Below are 19083 nucleotides of genomic sequence, written 5' to 3' on the forward strand. Positions count from 1 at the left end.
ACTCTGTCACCCAGGCTGGAGTACAGTGGCACAGTGGCAGGATCACCACTCATTTCAGCCTCAAACTCCTGGGTTTAAGCAAGCCTCCTGCCTCAGCCTCTGCAGTAGCTGGGACCATAAGCATGTGCCACCATACCCAGCTAATTTTTTAATTTTTTTGTGGAGACAGGGTCTCACTGTGTTACCCAGACTGGCCTGACCTCTATTATTTGTTGTCCTGTTTTGTCATCATCTCTCTACTTACTTTTTCTTTCCAACCGATAGTAACCTTTCCAAAAGCAAGGATTGTCTTATTTATATTAATCATTATATTCTCAGAATAAAAGTCACTGGTTAATATTTATTAAATCTTTATTTGCTTAAAAGAATATTTTCAGTACCTTTCCTGAAATTTTAAGTCAACTCATTAACTTTGTGTTGTTTATGATAGATTGCAAACTTCCCGCCATTTGTTCTGGTCCTCTCTGCAAATGTCCTACCTTTTGTTCTGGTCCTCTCTGCAAATGTTTGGCAAATCTTCCAACCTTCACTAACTCCTCTACCTTAATGGTTACATTGAAGACATACACTAACTTAGATTCTTGACATTTTGGGAAAAGCTGTGGGCAATTTCTGTTTCATCCAGCCAACATAGCCCAGTAAGCATTTCCCAGTCTCCCACCCCAGGACCCAGGATTTAATACCGAAGCTCTTACCGATACTAACTGCCCATGCTTTCAGTCCCTCTTTCCCATGTGAAGCCTCCCCCTTCTCAGAGATGAGTGATATAGTTCCATTGTTAGCAGTTCAGCTTCCTCCTTTCCTTTACTTCTCCCAAAACACCATGGCAAATCCTCAGGGGGTTTGCCTTTTTAAAACCCTCCTCTGACCCTACATTTCTGTTTTTGTCTTTTTATGTCTAGTGAAGTGGTTTTCTTTATCTAATATTAAAGTAAGAAATTCATGGATAGGATAATTGCATGTATAATAATTTGTAATGAAAATTTGTGTGTGTAGGAGAGAGATCCTTGTAAGTAAAGCATGTGGAAATAGGTGACAAATAAGCCATTAAATCCCATTAGGCTTTTTTCCTTTGCTAATATATTGATAATGAGGTTTCTAATGAGAGAGATCTATCTGACTTGTTAGTGCTCTCTTGTTATTCTTGATCTCAAGTCACTCAGGTTTGCTTATTGAGGTGAAGATAGGTGATTTGGGTTCTTAGTGGTACTGTATATCTTTCAAATTTCGTATTGGAATACATTTTAAAATAGGTTATTTTCTTATATGATTAGTACATGACCTAGCTAGTTTTAATTTTATAAAGTAGTATCAACTTTATTTTGTTTCCATTTTTATTTTGGTAGATTTTCTTACATTTTTCTCTTTTTTAATTATATTTTTGAGACATATAGCCTATCTCTTCAGCATCAGTATCTGATTTAAGTTTTATAGTTGTATCAGGGTTTGGTATGATTCCCACAGTGATTTTTTTAAATTATGACTTTGAGCTTTCTGAGTATTAGAATTCTTATTTGTTACTATTATAGGACAGTTCCCAAGAAGTAAACATCCAACTTGAGAATTACCATACATGAAAATAACAGCTGTGCCTGGGAGGCCTTTATGACCCCTTCAGCTATCAGGCCCTCAGTTGTTCCATGGCAACAAGATTGAAATGAGATTTGGGGTCCACCAACCACCCATTTGCTTTGTCTGGTAAAGGAAAAAAAATGTGTGCTTTTGTTTTCTCCACATCGAGAATTTTCCTCTCCTTCTTCAGGGTATACCTTAATTACAGAGCTTGGAGGTTATTGCAGAGGAAATACTTGTGTTGGGGTAAGGGGCGTGTTGGTCAGAAAGACCCAGAGCAGTGGACATTAAGCTTTGTCGTAAAGAGTGTGAATTCTCCAGGTGGAATTGGAGTCTGAAGACTGCTCTTCCACTTTACTGACAGTTTCTACGGTTTTTATGTTTCTTTTTCTTTCTTGAGGATGGAGTTTTTTTGTTTTTTTTTTTTGTTTTTCGTTTTTTGGTTTTTTTTTGTTTTTCGTTTTTTGTTTTTTTTTCAGTCGTTGTGACTCTGTTTTCTGGCTGACTCCTGCTGGTAACTCAGTACATATTCCCCAATGCAACAAATTCCCTTTGGAAAGCCAGCCAAGAAAGAGCCCAGAAATTATTTTCCCACAAAAATGTGTAAAAATATATATTGTTACTTGTAGCAATCATGTTATGGCTCAAATGAAAATTTGTGGACTGGCAAGAAATCAAACCTTTGAAAATCAGTCTTAGTGCTAAGTAACTTGTGTCTTGTAATTCAGTAATGAAGTATTCATTGAATGCCTGACAGGCACTGCTAGGTAGTGGGTATATGTATGTTCGTGAATGAAGTAGACATGGCTCTTGCCTTCATGGAGCTTTCTATTCTAATAGGGGGAACAGATGAAGATCACCTGCTTGTATCATTAGAAATAGAATTATGTTCTGTGAAGGAAATGAGGTACAGTGAGAAAAAATAATCCAGTTTAGGATGGCAGCTACCTAAAGGAGGTCATCGAGGAGGCCTTTCTGCAGGAGGGACTTTAATAGAAAACTGAGAGAAGATAGAATCCTGTGGAACGACTGAAGAGATAAAGAATTCTAGGCAGAAGGAACCTGTTTAAAAAGTCATGAGGCAGGAAAAAGTTGGGCATGTTTCAGGAATTGAAAGGAGGTTGGCGTGGTTAGACTCCTGAGTAACGGGGTGGCAGGGGTCAGATGGTGCCAGGCTTTTTATGCGAGTATTCTGAGTGCTCCATGAATACATTGATGGGCTTAAAGGAGAGGACTGATAAAATACAGCTTGTTTTAATACAGGTTGAGTATCGCAAATTCGAAAGTCTCCAATGAACATGTCCTTTGAACTTCATGTCCATGATTTTGGAGCATTTGGAATTTTCAGGTTAGGGACACTCAGCCTGTATTACTTTTGATGGGGCCAAGAGTGGAAACTGAGGGACCACTTAGGAGGTGATTCACCTCATGGAGGCAAGAGATGGTGGTGGTTTGGAAAGTTAGGATAGTGGTAGTGAAAATGCGATGGATTTGAGCTCTCTTCTAGACAAAGAATTAACAGGATTTCCTGTTAGCTTCGCTGTGAGGAGTCAACTGAAGTAAAGAATCAGAGGAGGATTGTTAAGTTTCCGGTGTGAACAGCTGGGCGTGGGGATTCCTGGGATGGCAAAGCCTGGAGAAAATCAGGTGGTGGGGGGCATGTTAAGCTTGAGCTTTGTTGCGTTTGAGGTGCTAGTGTGGCATCCAATAATGGTGCCATTAAGTGGTACCATTACTACTAAACATTTTTTCCCCCTAAAGCTCTAAACTTGTCCAGCCCACAGCTCACCATCTTTAGATCTTTTCTCAAATGTTACCATCTCAGCAAGGCCTTCCTTGACCAGCCAAACTTATGTTGAAAACCCCACACTGACCATCTCCCTTCCCTGCTTAATTTTTCTCCATAGTTAATTTTCACCATCTGACATGTTCTTTTTTTTCGCTAATACCCAGTGTGATAGCACATCTGACATGTTCTTTATTTTACTTTGTTATTAACTGAACTGCTTTCTCGCTATAAGATCGTCAGGGATTTTTGCGTATGGATCACTGCCATATCCCCAGCACCTAAAATAGGGTGTGGTCTATAGTAAATGCTCAGTAAATATTTGTTAATTGAATATATGAAACCACTTGAAGGATTCTGTAGTGTTTCCACGATTAAATTTTCTTACTAGTATTTGTTCAGGCTTTTGGCTTAAAACAATTCAGTTCTCTTTTTTAAGTGAATGTAGATTTTGTATATACACACACATATATATGTGGATTTGCATTGTTTTCTTTAGGAATAAAAACCTAAAATCTACCATTCATATTTTAATTTTCTTAATTTTCAGGTTACAACTGATGGAAAACCAAAAATCGTTGATATCATTGATACAACAGGAAGTGGCGATGTGAATACTGCTACGGAAGTAGAGCCAAAGGATGGTGAGATTGTTGGCCTTTCAGGAAGAGTGCTTAAGGTGAGACCTTTTGTCTTCTTTTTGAATTTTTTTTTTTTTACTCTTGCCTCAAAGCATCTAATGTTTTTACCTTACATTTGGTGGTGGTATTAGTTATCCATTGCCACATATCAGATTACCTCAGAACATCCTGGTTTAAAATGACAAATATTTATTACCTCGGAGTTTCTGTGAGTCAGGAATCTGGGTGTGGCTTAACGGGGTTCCAGTAGTTCACAGTCGCCCTGGAGGTTGCAAATGGTTAGCCATGGCTGTGACTTCAGCTGAAGGCTCAGCTTGGGAGAGGAAGGGGAAGTTTGTTTCCAAGCCTACTGGAGGGTCACTGGCAGGCCTTGGCTCCTTGCCATTGGGCCTCTCCGCAGTGCTGCAGTACCTGGCAGCACCTTCCCTGGGGGAGTGAGCCGAGAGAGTCCCCACGATGAAAGCCACAGGCTTTTTATAAAAGTGACCTTCTAAGGGACCACCTATCACTTGACTATATTGAGCTCATTGGAAGTGAGTTAATTAATCTAGCACACACTTAAGGGGAAGGGATTTCACAAGAAGTGAATCATTGGAGCTGTCTTAGAAGAAGCCATTATTTTGTTGTTTGATGAGGTAATTAGAATTGGGTGGTATTTTTCAGTGAGCTTGCCAAATTTTATGTTTTGAATACAAAGATAGAGAAAGTAACCACGTCATAGCTTTGCCTTCCTGTTTTACTGTCCCTTCATAGTATTCCCAGTTAACTTGACCATGAAGAAATACTTAGGCTATAGTAGCTGTTAACTTAAATGGCCAGCTTTGTCTTTTTTTTTTTTTAAACTTCTTTTTTTCTTTTTTTTTTCGAGACATAGAGTCTTGCTCCGTTGCTCAGGCTAGAGTGCAGTGGTGCAATCTTGGCTCACTGCAACCTCCACCTCCCGGGTTCTAGCAATTCTCCTGCCTCAGCCTCCCAATTAGCTGGGATTACAGGTGCCCGCCACCACGTCCAGCTAATTTTTGTATGATTAGTAGAGACAGGGTTTCACCATTTTGGCTAGGCTGGTCTCGAACTCTTGACCTTGTGATCCGCCTGTCTCAGCCTCCCAAAGTGCTGGGATTATAGGCGTGAGCCAGGGCACTCAGCCTACCAGCTTTGTCTTATTCTATGTCCTTGGTAGAAAGGCCTGGGTAAGCTAAACGTAAAAAATAATTATAAAGCAAGCACAGAGGAGCTCATGAGCTAAGGAGCATGAAGGATGGATGGCAAGAATTTGTGATCCTGTACTCTTAAGCAGCATTAGTTTGGAACATAAAATTATGATTATTTAGTTAGCTTTTCCCACCTTTTGCCATCTATCTGAATTGTTCTTAGGCCTTGTCTTTTAAGTAAGCTTGTTGTGGCAGCATATTGGCTTTCTGTGCCGTGTAATAAAGCACCACAGACTTAGCCGCCTAAAACCTTGTGTATTCCTGTATTTATTATATCACTGATTCCATGGGGTAGGAGTCCAGGCATGGCTTTATGTGGGTCTCTGCTCAGGGTCTCACAAGACTGCAGTCAAGATTAAAGGCTCAGCTGAGGCTCAGGCTTCTTTTCCAAGTTTACATGATTGTTGGAAAAATTCATTTCATTGCCGCTGTAAAACTCATGATAGCTTGCTTCTTCAAGGCCAGTAAGAGAATCTCTGACCTTGGTGATGACCCCAGTCTTTCTTTTAAAGAACTCACCTGATTAGTTCAGGCCCGCTGAGAATCATCTCACTTTTGATTTGCTCAGAGTCCTTAATTGCGTCTGCAAAATCCCTACACCTTCTTTACGTACCATAACGCAATCATGGGAGTGACATCTCATTATATTCACGGGTCCTGCCTTCACTTAGGGGAGGGACTTGGGTCTTCTTAGAAATCTGCCTGTCATGGGCAGATAGCAGCCATTAATAATCCAGGTTCTACTTCCTTTTCTGTGTGTTAGGAACTGATGATCTGTGTCCCCACCCCCTACCAAAATTCATACATTGAAGCCCTATCCCTCGGTGTGTTGGTATTTGAAAGTTGGGCCTTTGGGAGGTATTTAGGGTTAGATGAGGTTATGAGTATGTGTCCCCTCAGGATAGGATTAGTACCCTTATAAGAAGAGACATCAGAGAGCTCTCTCTAGAGCAAGCTCTTTCTAGGGCATATGAGGACACAGCAAGAAGGTGGCCTCTGTAAGCCAGGAAGAGGGCTTTCACCTATGCTCAACCATGCTGGCACCCTGATGCTGAGCTTCCAGCCCCTAGAACTATGAAAAAATAAGTTTCAGTTGTCAGAGTCATCCAGTTTACGGTGCGGGTTGAGAATCCCTTATCTGAAACGCTGGGGACCAGAAGTGTTTTAGGTTTCAGATTTTGGAATATTTGCATTGAATATACCAGTTGAGCCTCCCTAATCCAAAATCCGAAATGCTCCAAAATCCAGAACTTTCTGAGTGCCAACATGACACTCAAAGGAAATGGTCAATGGAGCATTTCAGATTTTCGGGTTAGAAATGCTCAGCCTTCTGAATTACTCTAGAGTTTGGCCTGTCTTCCCCCAAGTCAACCTTGTTATTAGAATATGTTTCAAAGGGAAACTTGGGATTCCTGTGAGCTATGGTACTCTGAGAAGCTAGAGAGAATTCCTAGTAAGTCTTGCAGGCTTAGAGCCATATAAAGTATTACTCGAGCATTTATTTATTTATATTAATTTTGAGATGGAGTCTTACTCTGTCGCCCAGGTTGAAGTACAATGGCACAATCTCGGCTCACCTCGACCTCTGCTTCCTGTATTCAAGTGATTCTTCTGCCTCAGCCTCCCGAGTAGCTGGGATTACAGGCATGCGCCACGACACTTGGCTAATTTTTTTGTGTGTTTTTAGTAGAGATGGAATTTTGCCATGTTGGCCAGGCTGGTCTCAAACTCCTGACCTCAAGTGATCCACCCACCTCGACCTCCCAAAGTGCTGGTATTATAGGCATGAGCCACCATGCCTGGCCTCATTTATTTTTAAATAGCTGCAGTAATCCCGGCTTTAGATAAACCACATGAACTAATAATATCACTAGTGTTCAAAGGTAGAATTATATATGTACCATATGTATTGCTATTAAATAAAGTCAAAAAAATTATAAGGTTTGTCTTTTCTCAGCTTGGTGACGTATTTCTTTAGCTCTAACATTAAGTATTCTCAGCCCCTCATTGTGGGTTTTTAAACTTAATTTTTAATTGTGTTCAGTATGTCTTAATAGTTTAAAAAGACAAATATTTTTACAAGGCTTCTAACAAAAAGAGTTAAATCCTGTCCCACTTCTCCCCTACTGTTTTCTACTTCAACAGTACATTAATACATTAAATTCTCTTCAGTTTAAAATAACATGCTAATATTTTTTATTTCTTGATTTTTTTTTTCTAGTCTTAATCTTTACTTGTAGAATTAATATGTGGAAGAAGAGAGTTTAATTCTCAGGTCCTTTATTTCCAAGAATTTGTTTTGCATTTTCTCTTAGGTAACTTCTCTCCGTTGTTTTGCTGTTTTTTTCTGGAACTCCTGTTAATTGAACATTGGACCTCTTGACTTGATCCTCCAATTTTTAAATTTTTTTCCACCTTTTCTTCATTGCCTTAATCTTTTTCCTTCCTGAGAGATTTCCAGCATTTTCTCAACATTGTAACCCTTGTGTGAATTTTTTAAAATTTTGCCTATTTTTAATTGCAAAAGCCCCTTCATGTTCACTGGGAGCATATTTTTGTATCATGTATGCAACATTTTATCTCTGAGATAAAATTTTATTTTTTTTCTATTTCATTGTTTCTTCCCTCCCCTTCCTCCTGTTCTCCTTTCTTAGTCTCCTATTCTGCTTCCTCCTCTCCTTTCTCCCTTTTTCTTCACCCTCTCCTTCCTCTTTCTCTGCCTCCTCTTCCTTGTTCTCTGCTTTTTATGTTAGATATTTTGTTTAGGTGTCTAATCATCCCTAGCTGTCTTATTTTAGCAAGTCACAAGAAAAGGTGATTGGAAGCTCCTCTGCTTATGTAGGGTCTTTTGGTGGGTTTCACTATAGGGTAATGATAACATTTAGGGGAACCCCCATAATATCAGTATACACTATATTTTTTTCCATCAGGATGCCCAGTTACCTTAAAGAAGTCCTTAGCCCATTTGGCCTGGGGTTTAGGGGAGGAGTGAGCAAGAAGTCTGGCCGTAGGTATTCAGGTAACCACACCATGCAAGGGGCCTGGAGTGATGTCATGCAGACTCATTTTTATGTCTCATCCTTTTTGTATTAGTTCCTTTTCACATTGCTATGAAGAACTACATGAGACTGGGGAATTTATGAAGAAAAGAGGTTTAATTGACTCACAGTCCTACAGGCTTAACAGGAAGCATGACTTGGGAGTCCCAGGAAACTTACAATCATGGTGGAAGGTGAAGGGGAAACAAGACATGTCTTCTCATCATGATTGAGCAGGAAAGAGAGCCAGCAAAGGGAGAAGTGCCATGCTTTTTTTTTTTTTTTTTTTTGAGACGGAGTTTTGGTCTTGTTGCCCAGACTGGAGTGCAATGGCGCGATCTCAACTCACGGCAACATCTGCCACCCGGGTTCAAGCGATTCTCCTGCCTCAGCCTCCCGAGTAGCTGGGATTACAGGTGTCTGCCACCACACCCGGCTAATTTTGTATTTTTAGTAGAGACAGGGTTTCACCATGTTGGCCAAGCTGGTCTCAGACTCCTGACCTCAGGTGATCTACCTGCCTCAGCCTCCCAAAGTGCTGGGATTACAAGCGCGAGCCACCATGCCCAGCCCCCATGCATTTTTAAACCATTAGATCTTGTAATAATTCATCATCACAAGAACAACAAGGGGGAAATCCACCCCCATGATCCAGTCACCTCCCACCACATCCCTCCCCTGACACGAAGGGGTTATATTTCGACATGCGATTTGGGTAGAGACAGAGCCAAACCATATCACCTGTTCTTTGCTTTGTTGACATGTCAGCTTTTCTCTGGTTCAGCTTGGTTGGTGAAGTTTGGGCAGGATGTGGGATGGGGCAATGGGAGTGCTCTTATATAAATTTTCCGCCAGTCTTCTTAGTCAGAACTCTCTTCTCCATCCATCCATAACATGTACTCACACACATGTTCAGTTTAATTTTTTTCAGGGATGTGCAGGTGTTTAGATATTTTGCAGTAGTCAATAAAAGGAAGAATTATTAATCACTGGGATTCTGACTAGTTGCATCTCTGCAACTCTTTAGTACATAGTTTTCAGAAACCAGCACAATGAAGTCTTCAAGTTTCTTTGATGTAGTCATGCATTTATTTATTTATTTATTTATTTATTCATTTATTTATTTATGACAGAGTCTTGCTCTGTCGTCCAGGCTGGAGTGCAGTGGTGTGATCTTGGCTCACTGCAACCTCCGTCTCCTGGGTTCCAGCAATTTTCCTGCCTCAGCCTCCCAAGTCACTGGGATTATAGGCACCCGCCACCATGCCCGGCTAATTTTTTGTATTTTTAGTAGAGACTGGGTTTCACCATGCTGGCTAGGCTGGTCTCGAACTCCTGACATCAGGTGATCCACCCACTTCGGCCTCTCAGAGTGCTGGGATTACAAATGTCAGCCACCGCGCCCAGCCGTCATGCTTTGAAATGAATTAAATGTTTATAGTCTGTTTTTTCCACATAGCCCATAAACTGCTAACAGACTTTTATTTTTCTGTCAGTTTAAGATCAACTGTTAAGTTAGGTGCTTTGAACACTTTAGTAGCCTCATTCTCTAAGGATGATATTCCTAGGCTTCCTTGAGAAACCAGTGGTAAGCTACTTATGACCTATGGTACTCCCATGAGCAGATAAAAGTACAAAAGTGAATAGAACTTTAAAACCTTTTATTGTAAAATATACATACATAAAGTACATAAAACACATATATACAGTTTTATGAATAGTATAGCTAACACCATTGTACCCACCCAGATCAAGATAAAGAGTATTGCCATACATCAGAAACTTCCTGCATCCTCCTATATCACAGCCTATTTCAACTTTCGTGATAATCATTCCTTTGCTTTTTTGTGTGTAGTTTTACCACATCTGTGTGGCTACATAAAATATATTGTTTAGTTTTGAACTTTACATAAACAGTCTCATTTCATTCATAAAATTTCATCATGCGTCATTTTTCCCTTGGTGTTGTGAGATTTCAGATTCCTGAGACTTGCCCATGTTGTCACGGGCAGCAATGATTTATTAAGTTTCATTGCTGTGCAATATGCCATGGTTTGTACCTACTACATTCTATCCATTCTGCTGTGATGTGTGTGTATCCTGTGCACATGTGTGTGGATGTCTCCAGGATGTGTGCATAGGAGTAGAATTGCTGAATCATGGAGATATGTCACTAGGTCATGCCAAACAGTTTTTCCAAGTGCGTGTTTGTTTGTTTTTTAACTGGACAGGACATCTTCTTGACCAAGTGTCTGTATTAAAGGACATTTCCAGGCCGGGCACAGTGGCTCACACCTGTAATCCCAGCACTTTGGGAGGCCAAGCACTTTGGATCATCTGAGGTCGGGAGTTCAAAACCAGCCTGACCAACATGTCGAAACCCCCTCTCTACTAAAAATACAAAAATTAGCTGGGCATGGTGGTGCACACCTGAATCCCAGCTACTAGGGAGGCTGAGACAGGAGAACGCAGAGGTTGCAGTGAGCCAATATGGCGCCACTGCACAGCAGCCTGAGCGACAGAGCGAGACTCCTTCTCAAAAAAATAAAAAAAAGACATTTCCACTAGCAGTGTATAACAAATGTTTTCTGACCCCATGATCATAGAGATATTCTCCTATATTTCTAAGAAGTGTCACAGCTTTTCTCTTCTGTTTGTTCTAGAATTCACCTGGAAGTGATTTTATATGCTTAGTTTGAAGAGTTCTGTTTCCTTTTTTCTGTGAAAAGACCCAGTTGTCCCAACACCATGTGTTCCACAATTTTCACTCTAATTTTTAATGCCTTCTTTTCACTTGGCACCCTTCAAAATGTAGTGAGCTTCTGAAGTCTCTTTCGTATTCTCTTTGTCCCTTCGTTTTTGGATGCTTCCCCGACTTCTTTATTCTAATTTTAGTAGCATTTTGGAAGGAAGCACAGTACCTTTTTCATTTTACCACATTTAACTGGAAGTCATTTTAAAAATCAACACTTAGTCTTAAGTATTTTTGGTTTTTAAAAAAAAAAAATAAAGATAAATCCAGGCATAATGAATGACTTGGCCAGATTCAGCATGGTACTTAGATGCAGTGACAGCCAAAGGAAACTGTGCGTGTGCCCTGGCCTGTGTGATGAGGCTGGCAAGACTGAAATCATTTGGAAGCAAAAGCCTCTAAGAGGGCTTCACTGCATGGTACCCTAACACTCAGATGACACTTGGCCCATTAAGAAAAATGTTTCATTTGTTAGGCATCCTCTCTTTAAGAGAGTCAGAGAAATGAGGTGTAATTGGTAATTAAAAAGATTACGTGTATCATATGACAATCAGTCTTAATACATTGTAGTTACTGTGTTATTAGAACCTTTTTAAGATACCAACCTAAAATGGTCAAATGTAAAGATTTTATTCTTAGAAAAAATAACTTTGTTTATGTAGAATACTCAAATATGCCAAATAAAATTTCATAATCGCCTCATAAAGTTAGCTTTACTCTAACTTGGCTAAAGTTAGATCAGATAGCCCAGATTATAACTTTTATCTGATTTTTTTGGTGTAATTTTTGTAACTAGTCTGCCTTCGTGGTAAGGAAGATACATAGTTGTGATTTGAGAAGTATCTGGTTCCATGGACCGTGCAGACTTTGATCTCATTTATAATTAAATTATGTCTATTGGATTGTTTTTATTGTACTTTATGTTTTTTTTAAGAAATTGTGATTAAATATAACTTAACGACTTTCTATTTTGCAGTTATTTTAATTAGTTACTTCATTTAATCTTTTGGCATTTCATGATTTTCTGTAATGTCTGTACAAAGAAGTTGCTGCTAGCCACCTGTGTAGTGGGACAGTAGTGAATAAATACTTGGAATTTAAAAGCTAGTGACTACTTCCCTTTTTGTTGTTGCAGTGCTTTATTGTTTTGCCGTGGGCTGTTGCAAAAACATTAAAGTTCAGAATTCGTATTCTCTAAAGAAGGTTCAGTTTTGAGTGAAAAGTGCTAGCTTGTATGCCAGCGTGTTTGAAATTACACATTCTGCGGACATCCAGTTGATTTGGAAGTGATTAATGGCACAGAGGCCTTCAAAAGGTCACTATTTAGTATTAGCTCCTTGAAGCTCTGTGAATGATTGTTTTCCTCTATTTAGTTGTGAGGAAATTTCATCCAAAAGTTTTCTGCCTGGGAAGTAATTGGATGAAGGACAGGGGGATGAGTTAAAGGTACTGCACAAGTGAGGATTGATGAGGCCACCAGCTCTGAGTGTTTGAACCTTGTCATTTATACATATTTAAAAGCTGATTTTGATGACCGCGGTTCCATGATTGCAAAGAATATGAATACCCTACATTTTCTTGATTGATCATTCATGTTGGTTGATGCTCAGTTCACTTTTTTGTTCCCAAGAATAAGGTAGAGATTTTCTTCCTTTTACAGATGAATAAGTGGAAGCCTGTGGGTTCCTTCTAGTTAGTGATAGAGTTTGGATTCAGAGCCAGGTTTATCTGACTTTAAATCCCATATCCTTTATACAGAATTTTTGGTTTCCATGATAGAACTAGGTTCCAGTTTTCAACTTTCCTCTTGTTCAGGCAAGTAATTTGATTTCTCTGCTGCTTTGCTTTCTCTGTTTGTAAACTAGGCATACTGTTTGCATCGCTCTACTAAAAGTTTAAAGTGTTTTAAAATACTTTGAGATCGTTTAAAAGATTATTACAAGATTTTAGGAGTTTATTGAGATAGTGTATGTTGAAAGCACTTTTTAAACCATGAAGCATTGTATAAATGAAGGTATTATTCTAGTTGAATTATTTATGGATGAGAAAAAAGAAGTGATAAAGACATTAACTAGAGTATTAAACACATTGTTGTTGTACATGAGCATCCTTATCCAATTTAAGCTTATTAGAGTAGAAGTAATATACTTTTTTGCTCAGTAGTGTATTATTGGAATTGGAAAGCATTTAGTGAATGAACAGGTTACTCTTTTTTTTTCTGTAGATTCCTGCAAGCTGGACAAATCCCTCAGGCAAATATCATATTGGCATAAAAAATGGCTATGACTTCTATCCTAAGGCACTCAAGGAAAGGATACAGGTAATGTACAATCTGGTACCAATGAGTTGTATTCTTCTGACTTGTCTTCTTCCTCAGATTTTATTCCTACTGAAGAAAAAGAAATATTTCATAAAATCTCATTAACTTAGTTTTTTGGGTGGTTGGTGGCTTTCAAACAATGACTGCTTAAAGATTCTGCTCAATGGAATGTCATCCGTGTAAAGTCGTGATTCTTGATCTTGGGTACATGGATAAGTTTAGGGAATCTGTGAATACACTGAAATTATATTCAGATTTTTGTGTTTTTCTGGGAGATGGGATATAGCTTTCACTGGATTTTTGAAGGACTTTTTTTACTTGAAAAAGGCTAAAGACAGTGGATTCAAAGTCCAGACCACCTTTTCGTTTCTGTTCCTGTAGTTTCTGTGATAATGTCCCTCCCCTGTTTAACTAGCCTTCTTGCTCCCAGTTAGTCATCATTTAGTATTAAGGTAAGTGTTAATCAGTCCTAAAACTGCTGAAGTGTAAGAAGTACCAGTGTGCCATTAGAAAAATAAGAGTGGTAAGCAGAATGATAAAGAGCCTGCTTTAAAACAGTTCAATAGAACTTTCTGTGATAATGGAAATGTTTGAAATGTTCAGTTTCTGCTCTAACCATTATGGTAGTCACTAGCCATGTTGCTATTGAGAGTTTGAAATATGTCTAGTGTGACTGACGAATTGAAATTTTATCTTATGTAATGTTTTAAAATTTAAGTTTAAATAGTGTCATGTGGCTAGTGACTACCGTTTTGAGAATGCTGATACAAGTAGCTGATACAAGTACCTAATACAAGTCCAGGGTTGCAGCTGTAAAATAAGGTATAATCCTGGGAAGTGAGCTTGATGGATAAGATGTGTGGGGCCTTGCCTCTGTCGTGTTACTTCCCCAAGGGCCTGTGAAGCATAAGAAGTTACTCAGATTACCTTATTTGTCAGTTTCTAATCATTCTGCAAAACAAACAAGAATAATGCGTATAACTTCTATTACATAATATGTTATTTTAAAATTTCAGGCTGGAATGCAGTGGCATGATCACAGCTAATTACTGCCTCAACCTCCTGTGCAATCCTCCCGTGTAGTTGGGACTACAGGCACGCACCACCACACCCATCTAATTTTTGTATTTTTTGTAGGGATGGGGTTTCACCATGTTGCCCAGGCTGGTCTCGAACTCCTGGGCTCAAGTGATCCGCCTGCCTCATTCTCCCAAAGTGCTGGGACTACAGGTGTGAACCATTGCATGACTGCATTTTATATAGTATATTAAATGTAATCAGCTGTGTTGATAAGATGTGATTTAATATGCAAATATAGTGTTGTTGAAGTGGACTGTTCCTTTAGCTGCGTTGGGAGTTACCGTGAGTTAAAGACACTGAAGATAAAGGTTAAAACCAATTTCAGTGACATAGAACCCTATCAAGTCAAAGAGGATGGAAAAAAAAATAGGGAGGAAATTGAGGATGCCTGCATTGTCTGTCAAAATGCAGCTGTAGTCTTACTCTAGTCCTCTGCGTACACTAGGCTTATGGCATTTCCCAATTTTGTATAGGCCCAGAATACAACATTTTCTTCCTTTTAATGACTGGGAATTCAGTCAGTATTCTTGGAGAAGAGAAGGTTTTAAATTGGGGAATATGATACATAAAAATACATCTGGATGTGTCTTGGTAAACTTCTCTTAAACCCTGGGTGCAATGAATTGACTAACCAGTTTTTAGTAAGCGATCCATGGCTTTATCTGCTTCATTAGAAACTTTTTTTTTTTTTTCTTTTTGAGACAGAGTCTCACTCTGTTGCCCAGGCTGGAGTGCAGTGGCTCAATCTCTGCTCACTGCAGCCTCAGCCTCCTGGGTTCAAGCGATTCTCGTGCCTTAGCCTCCCAAGTAGCTGGGATTACAGGCACCTGCCACCCCACCTGGCTAATTTTTGTATTTTTAGTAGAGACGGGGTTTCACCTTGTTGGCCAGGCTAGTCTCGAACTCCTGACCTCAGGTGATCCGCCTACCTCAGCCTTCCAAATTGTTAGGATTACAGGCGTGAGCCACCACACCCGGCCAAAAATGATTTTTTAAAACCTCTCTATGAGAATTGTGTAGTATCACAACTGTACCAACAAAGTCCACATATAAATGCCTGTCTAGGTTTACCTGAGTATTTGTCAGCCTAATTGTAAGGTAATTTTTCTGTCTTTGCAGAAAGAACGGAAGGAAAAAATCTGGGACCCTGTTCACAGAGTGGCCCTTGCAGAAGCCTGTAGAAAACAGGAAGAATTTGATGTTGCCAACAACGGCTCTTCTCAAGTTGGTGCTAGTCGATTTCATTTAAACATTACCCTAGAACCATATTCCCATAGAGTTTCTAGAGAACTAATAGACTGTTTTTCCACAAGTTTTCTTTTTTCACAAATTTTCTTTTATGTTGGTTAATTTTACTAATTTTTCCTTTATTATTTATCCTCAAGTCAATGTACATATGTATGAATTTTTAAAATTTAACACATAATACACATAGGGTAAAAGTACATAAATTGTGTTTGGTTATGAATTCTCCCATGAAAGCTGCACCTGGGAATTTCTCTTGTGCCCCTTCCTTGTCACTACTCCCTTTTTCCTTCCGAAAGACAACCACCACCTTGACTTCTAACACTGCAGATGATTTTGCCTATTTTGATTTGTGTAAAATGGAACCATATAGTATGGTTTTGTTTTTTGTTTTTTGTTTTTTTTTTTTTGAGACGGAGTCTCGCTCTGTTCCAGGCTGGAGTGCAGTGGTGTGATCTCGGCTCATTGCAACCTCTGCCTTCCGGGTTCAAGCTATTCTCGCCTCAGCCTCCTGAGTAGCTGGGATTACAGGCACGTGCCACCACACCTGACTAGTTTTTTTTTTGCATTTTTAGTAGAGACAGGGTTTCACCATGTTGGCCAGGCTGGTCTTGAACTCCCAACCTTGTGATACGCCCACCTTGGCCTCCCAAAGTGCTGGGATTACAGGCATGAGCCACCATGCCCGGCCTATGTATTCTCTAATTATATGTATTATTGTCACTTTTAAAAAGGGATTTCAAAATACTTAATATTTCAGTTAATATATCAGACCTCAAGGTCCTTGTTTCAAAACATGGGAGGGTGTAGTCCTTGGTTCCCATATACTGATTTGTGGAATTGATACTGATGAACTGATTATCTCTAAGTCACCTGAATTATTTTAAAAGTAATTAAGTTTTCTGGGCTTTATCCCCTGATAATTCTGATTTACTAAGTGGGATTAGAAACAGCATCGATGTTTGTGATAGCCTTTACATGATTGTGATTTGTGTGAAATTTAGTAATTATTGGCCAAGATAATAGTTTGCTATCCTACTAGTTTCTGATGTGACAGCCTCAGATTATCGTAAGGACAAATAACTTGCTCAGGATTGCACAGCTAAGTTGCTGAATTGAGATTTGAATCCATATTTCTTCCCTCTAGGTTAATACTCACACCACACTATTTATAGAAGGCAGATTGATTTTAAGCAATATTAAGTGCTTTTGATCAAAGACGACTACCTTTTTCAATAAATTGCCAAATAGTAAATATTTTTAGTACTCTCTTATGACTGCTCAACACTCCCCTTGTATCATGAAAACCTAGGCAATATGTAACTGAACCAGGAAGGCCATGTTCCAGTAAAGCTTCATTTACACAACTTTGTCACAGGCTAGATTTGGCCCATGCACCATGATTTGTCAACCCCTGCTGGATCTTAATATAGTAACATAGTCTAGAGATATTCGTCTCAATTTCAGTATTTATATGCCTTTCTATCTCCCAGCTTATTTCTGTTTAAACCAGTCATTTTCCTAATTATTTGAGTACCTTATTTTTTTATATATACTCTAGGTTAGAGAAATGTTTTGGAGAGGTAACACCTGCTAGTGCCAGTTGTTGTCTAGTGTGTACGTAATCGAATTTAAAGCACTTGGTTTTATTCATGACCACAGAGCTAAAATAAGGCTTCACTTACCCCCATTAAATGCTTCTATTTAACATAGCAGTTTCTAAAAGATATAAGATGATTCATGGGTTTTATTATTTATTTGGATTCTTAAGAAATAAATTTGAGATAGAATAGGTCCTGATATAAAAATCTAAGAGTCAATAGATAACCTATTTTGTAGCAGTTTTAGAGTTGCTTTTGGAAATAAGTTAGATAACAAATATGTAACAAACATATCTTGGCTAAATGGAATCACCAACGTGTAGCACTGTGTATTTCCCAAAGCAGGCCTAGTGAGTGAATAAATGAGATTGAGTAAAATAACTGTTTTTTAGATCTTTATTAATTAGATCTGTATTAATGGATATCTGCTTCATTGAATTGAATGACAAGTTGCATAGATAGAACAAAATTTTCTTACATTTTTTCAGGGTAAAATAATTTTACTATGGATTAACATTGTATCTTTGGCTGTATGTTAATACAACTTTTAGAAGGACAGAATGTACTAATGTTAATCAGTTTTCCAACTGACTAGGCAAATAAACTAATCAAGGAGGAACTTCAAAGTCAAGTGGAATTGCTAAATTCTTTTGAGAAGAAATACAGCGATCCTGGCCCTGTATATGACTGCTTGGTATGGCATGATGGCGAAGTCTGGAGGTAAACTTCATGTATTTTATACATCTTCATTTACAAATGTTTTCTTTTCTACTCTGAAAAACATTAAATGCTCAGAGCTGCACAGAATTTTGGTTTATTCGTGATATCACTCAGCAAAATCATTTGAGAGCCAAATTGGCATCTGGGTAGTTTTGGACAAGCCCCTTGAACTTCTAGTTATAATTATTGACACTAAACCTGACTTTTATCTGATTTAAATAAACTTACTTCATTAATAATTTATTAGTATGTTGACCATCCGTATATTTGGAAATGTTTCCTCATTTGTTAATTGAGATAGTGGTGCTTACAGGGCTTTGTGAAAATTAAATTTGATGTTTCTAGATATAGTAAGCAATCAATGTATGCTGTTGCTGCTGCTGTTTCTATTACTAAAACTAATAATAATAATGTGATTTATACCAAGTTACCCATCATGTACGTTTTTTAGTTTCTTTTTTAGTGCCTTACATACTGCATATGTGCTTCTTGGAGTTGATTAGTCTGCCTTCTTGAGTTACTATCTGCATGAAAACAGGAAGACATTGTTAATACAGATATTTAGCCATATGTGTGCTTTAGGATTTCTGCAAAAAAAAAAAACAACAAACAGGGACTATTTCTTAAACTTGTAGTCAAGAATTACTTGTAGTCTGCGTCCCTGCTTATACACAAAGAATTGCATCACAAGGTGGGGCACACACACATCATGCCATGACTGCTTCCTCACTGCTCTCACAATTGTTCACCTTCACAGTGCACCCTTCTTAAAGGAGGGTTCTCCTCCCACGTGTGCAGGTACTAACTCATCTTTCATCAAAGGTGTATGCAATGTTAAGTTGAATGAGAAATTTCTGCTCAATTTGGGGATGATGGTGTTAATAAAATAACTGCACGTAACTCTTTCAATCTAGATATTAAATATTAATGCACTTTTGTGTGTATTCATACATGTTGTTTTGTTGTGTGCATATGCATACACGTTTTGAAAAATTATTTTCCAGAGGCTTTATACAGAATAATAAACCTTGATACATCCACCATCTGGGGTAACATGATACAGTCACACTCAGTGATAAGCCTTAGGTGCGTTTTAGTGTGGGAAAGGAGGCAAGGT

General features: G+C 38.6%; 1 protein-coding gene across 15 annotated transcripts in view; it reads left to right on the plus strand.

Moving 5' to 3' along the window:
- TPP2 (tripeptidyl peptidase 2) overlaps positions 1-19083 on the plus strand; it is an 82157-nt gene that overhangs the window by 4577 nt on the left and 58497 nt on the right. For 14 of the 15 annotated variants that reach the window (XR_010150553.1, XR_010150551.1, XR_010150552.1 and 11 more), the window contains exons 2-5: positions 3909-4037; positions 13225-13320; positions 15520-15624; positions 17842-17966. Coding sequence is in view for 9 of the 15 variants with exons in the window: in XM_016925506.4 (XP_016780995.4) it covers positions 3909-4037; positions 13225-13320; positions 15520-15624; positions 17842-17966 (455 nt within the window). In the remaining 6 variants the exon portion in view is untranslated. Of the gene's footprint in view, positions 1-3908; positions 4038-13224; positions 13321-15519; positions 15625-16080; positions 16177-17841; positions 17967-19083 lie in introns of those variants that run through there. The other variant, XM_063792302.1, reaches the window with a different exon arrangement.

The sequence above is a fragment of the Pan troglodytes genome, chromosome 14 (genome assembly GCF_028858775.2).
Source record: "Pan troglodytes isolate AG18354 chromosome 14, NHGRI_mPanTro3-v2.0_pri, whole genome shotgun sequence".
NCBI lineage: Eukaryota > Metazoa > Chordata > Mammalia > Primates > Hominidae > Pan > Pan troglodytes.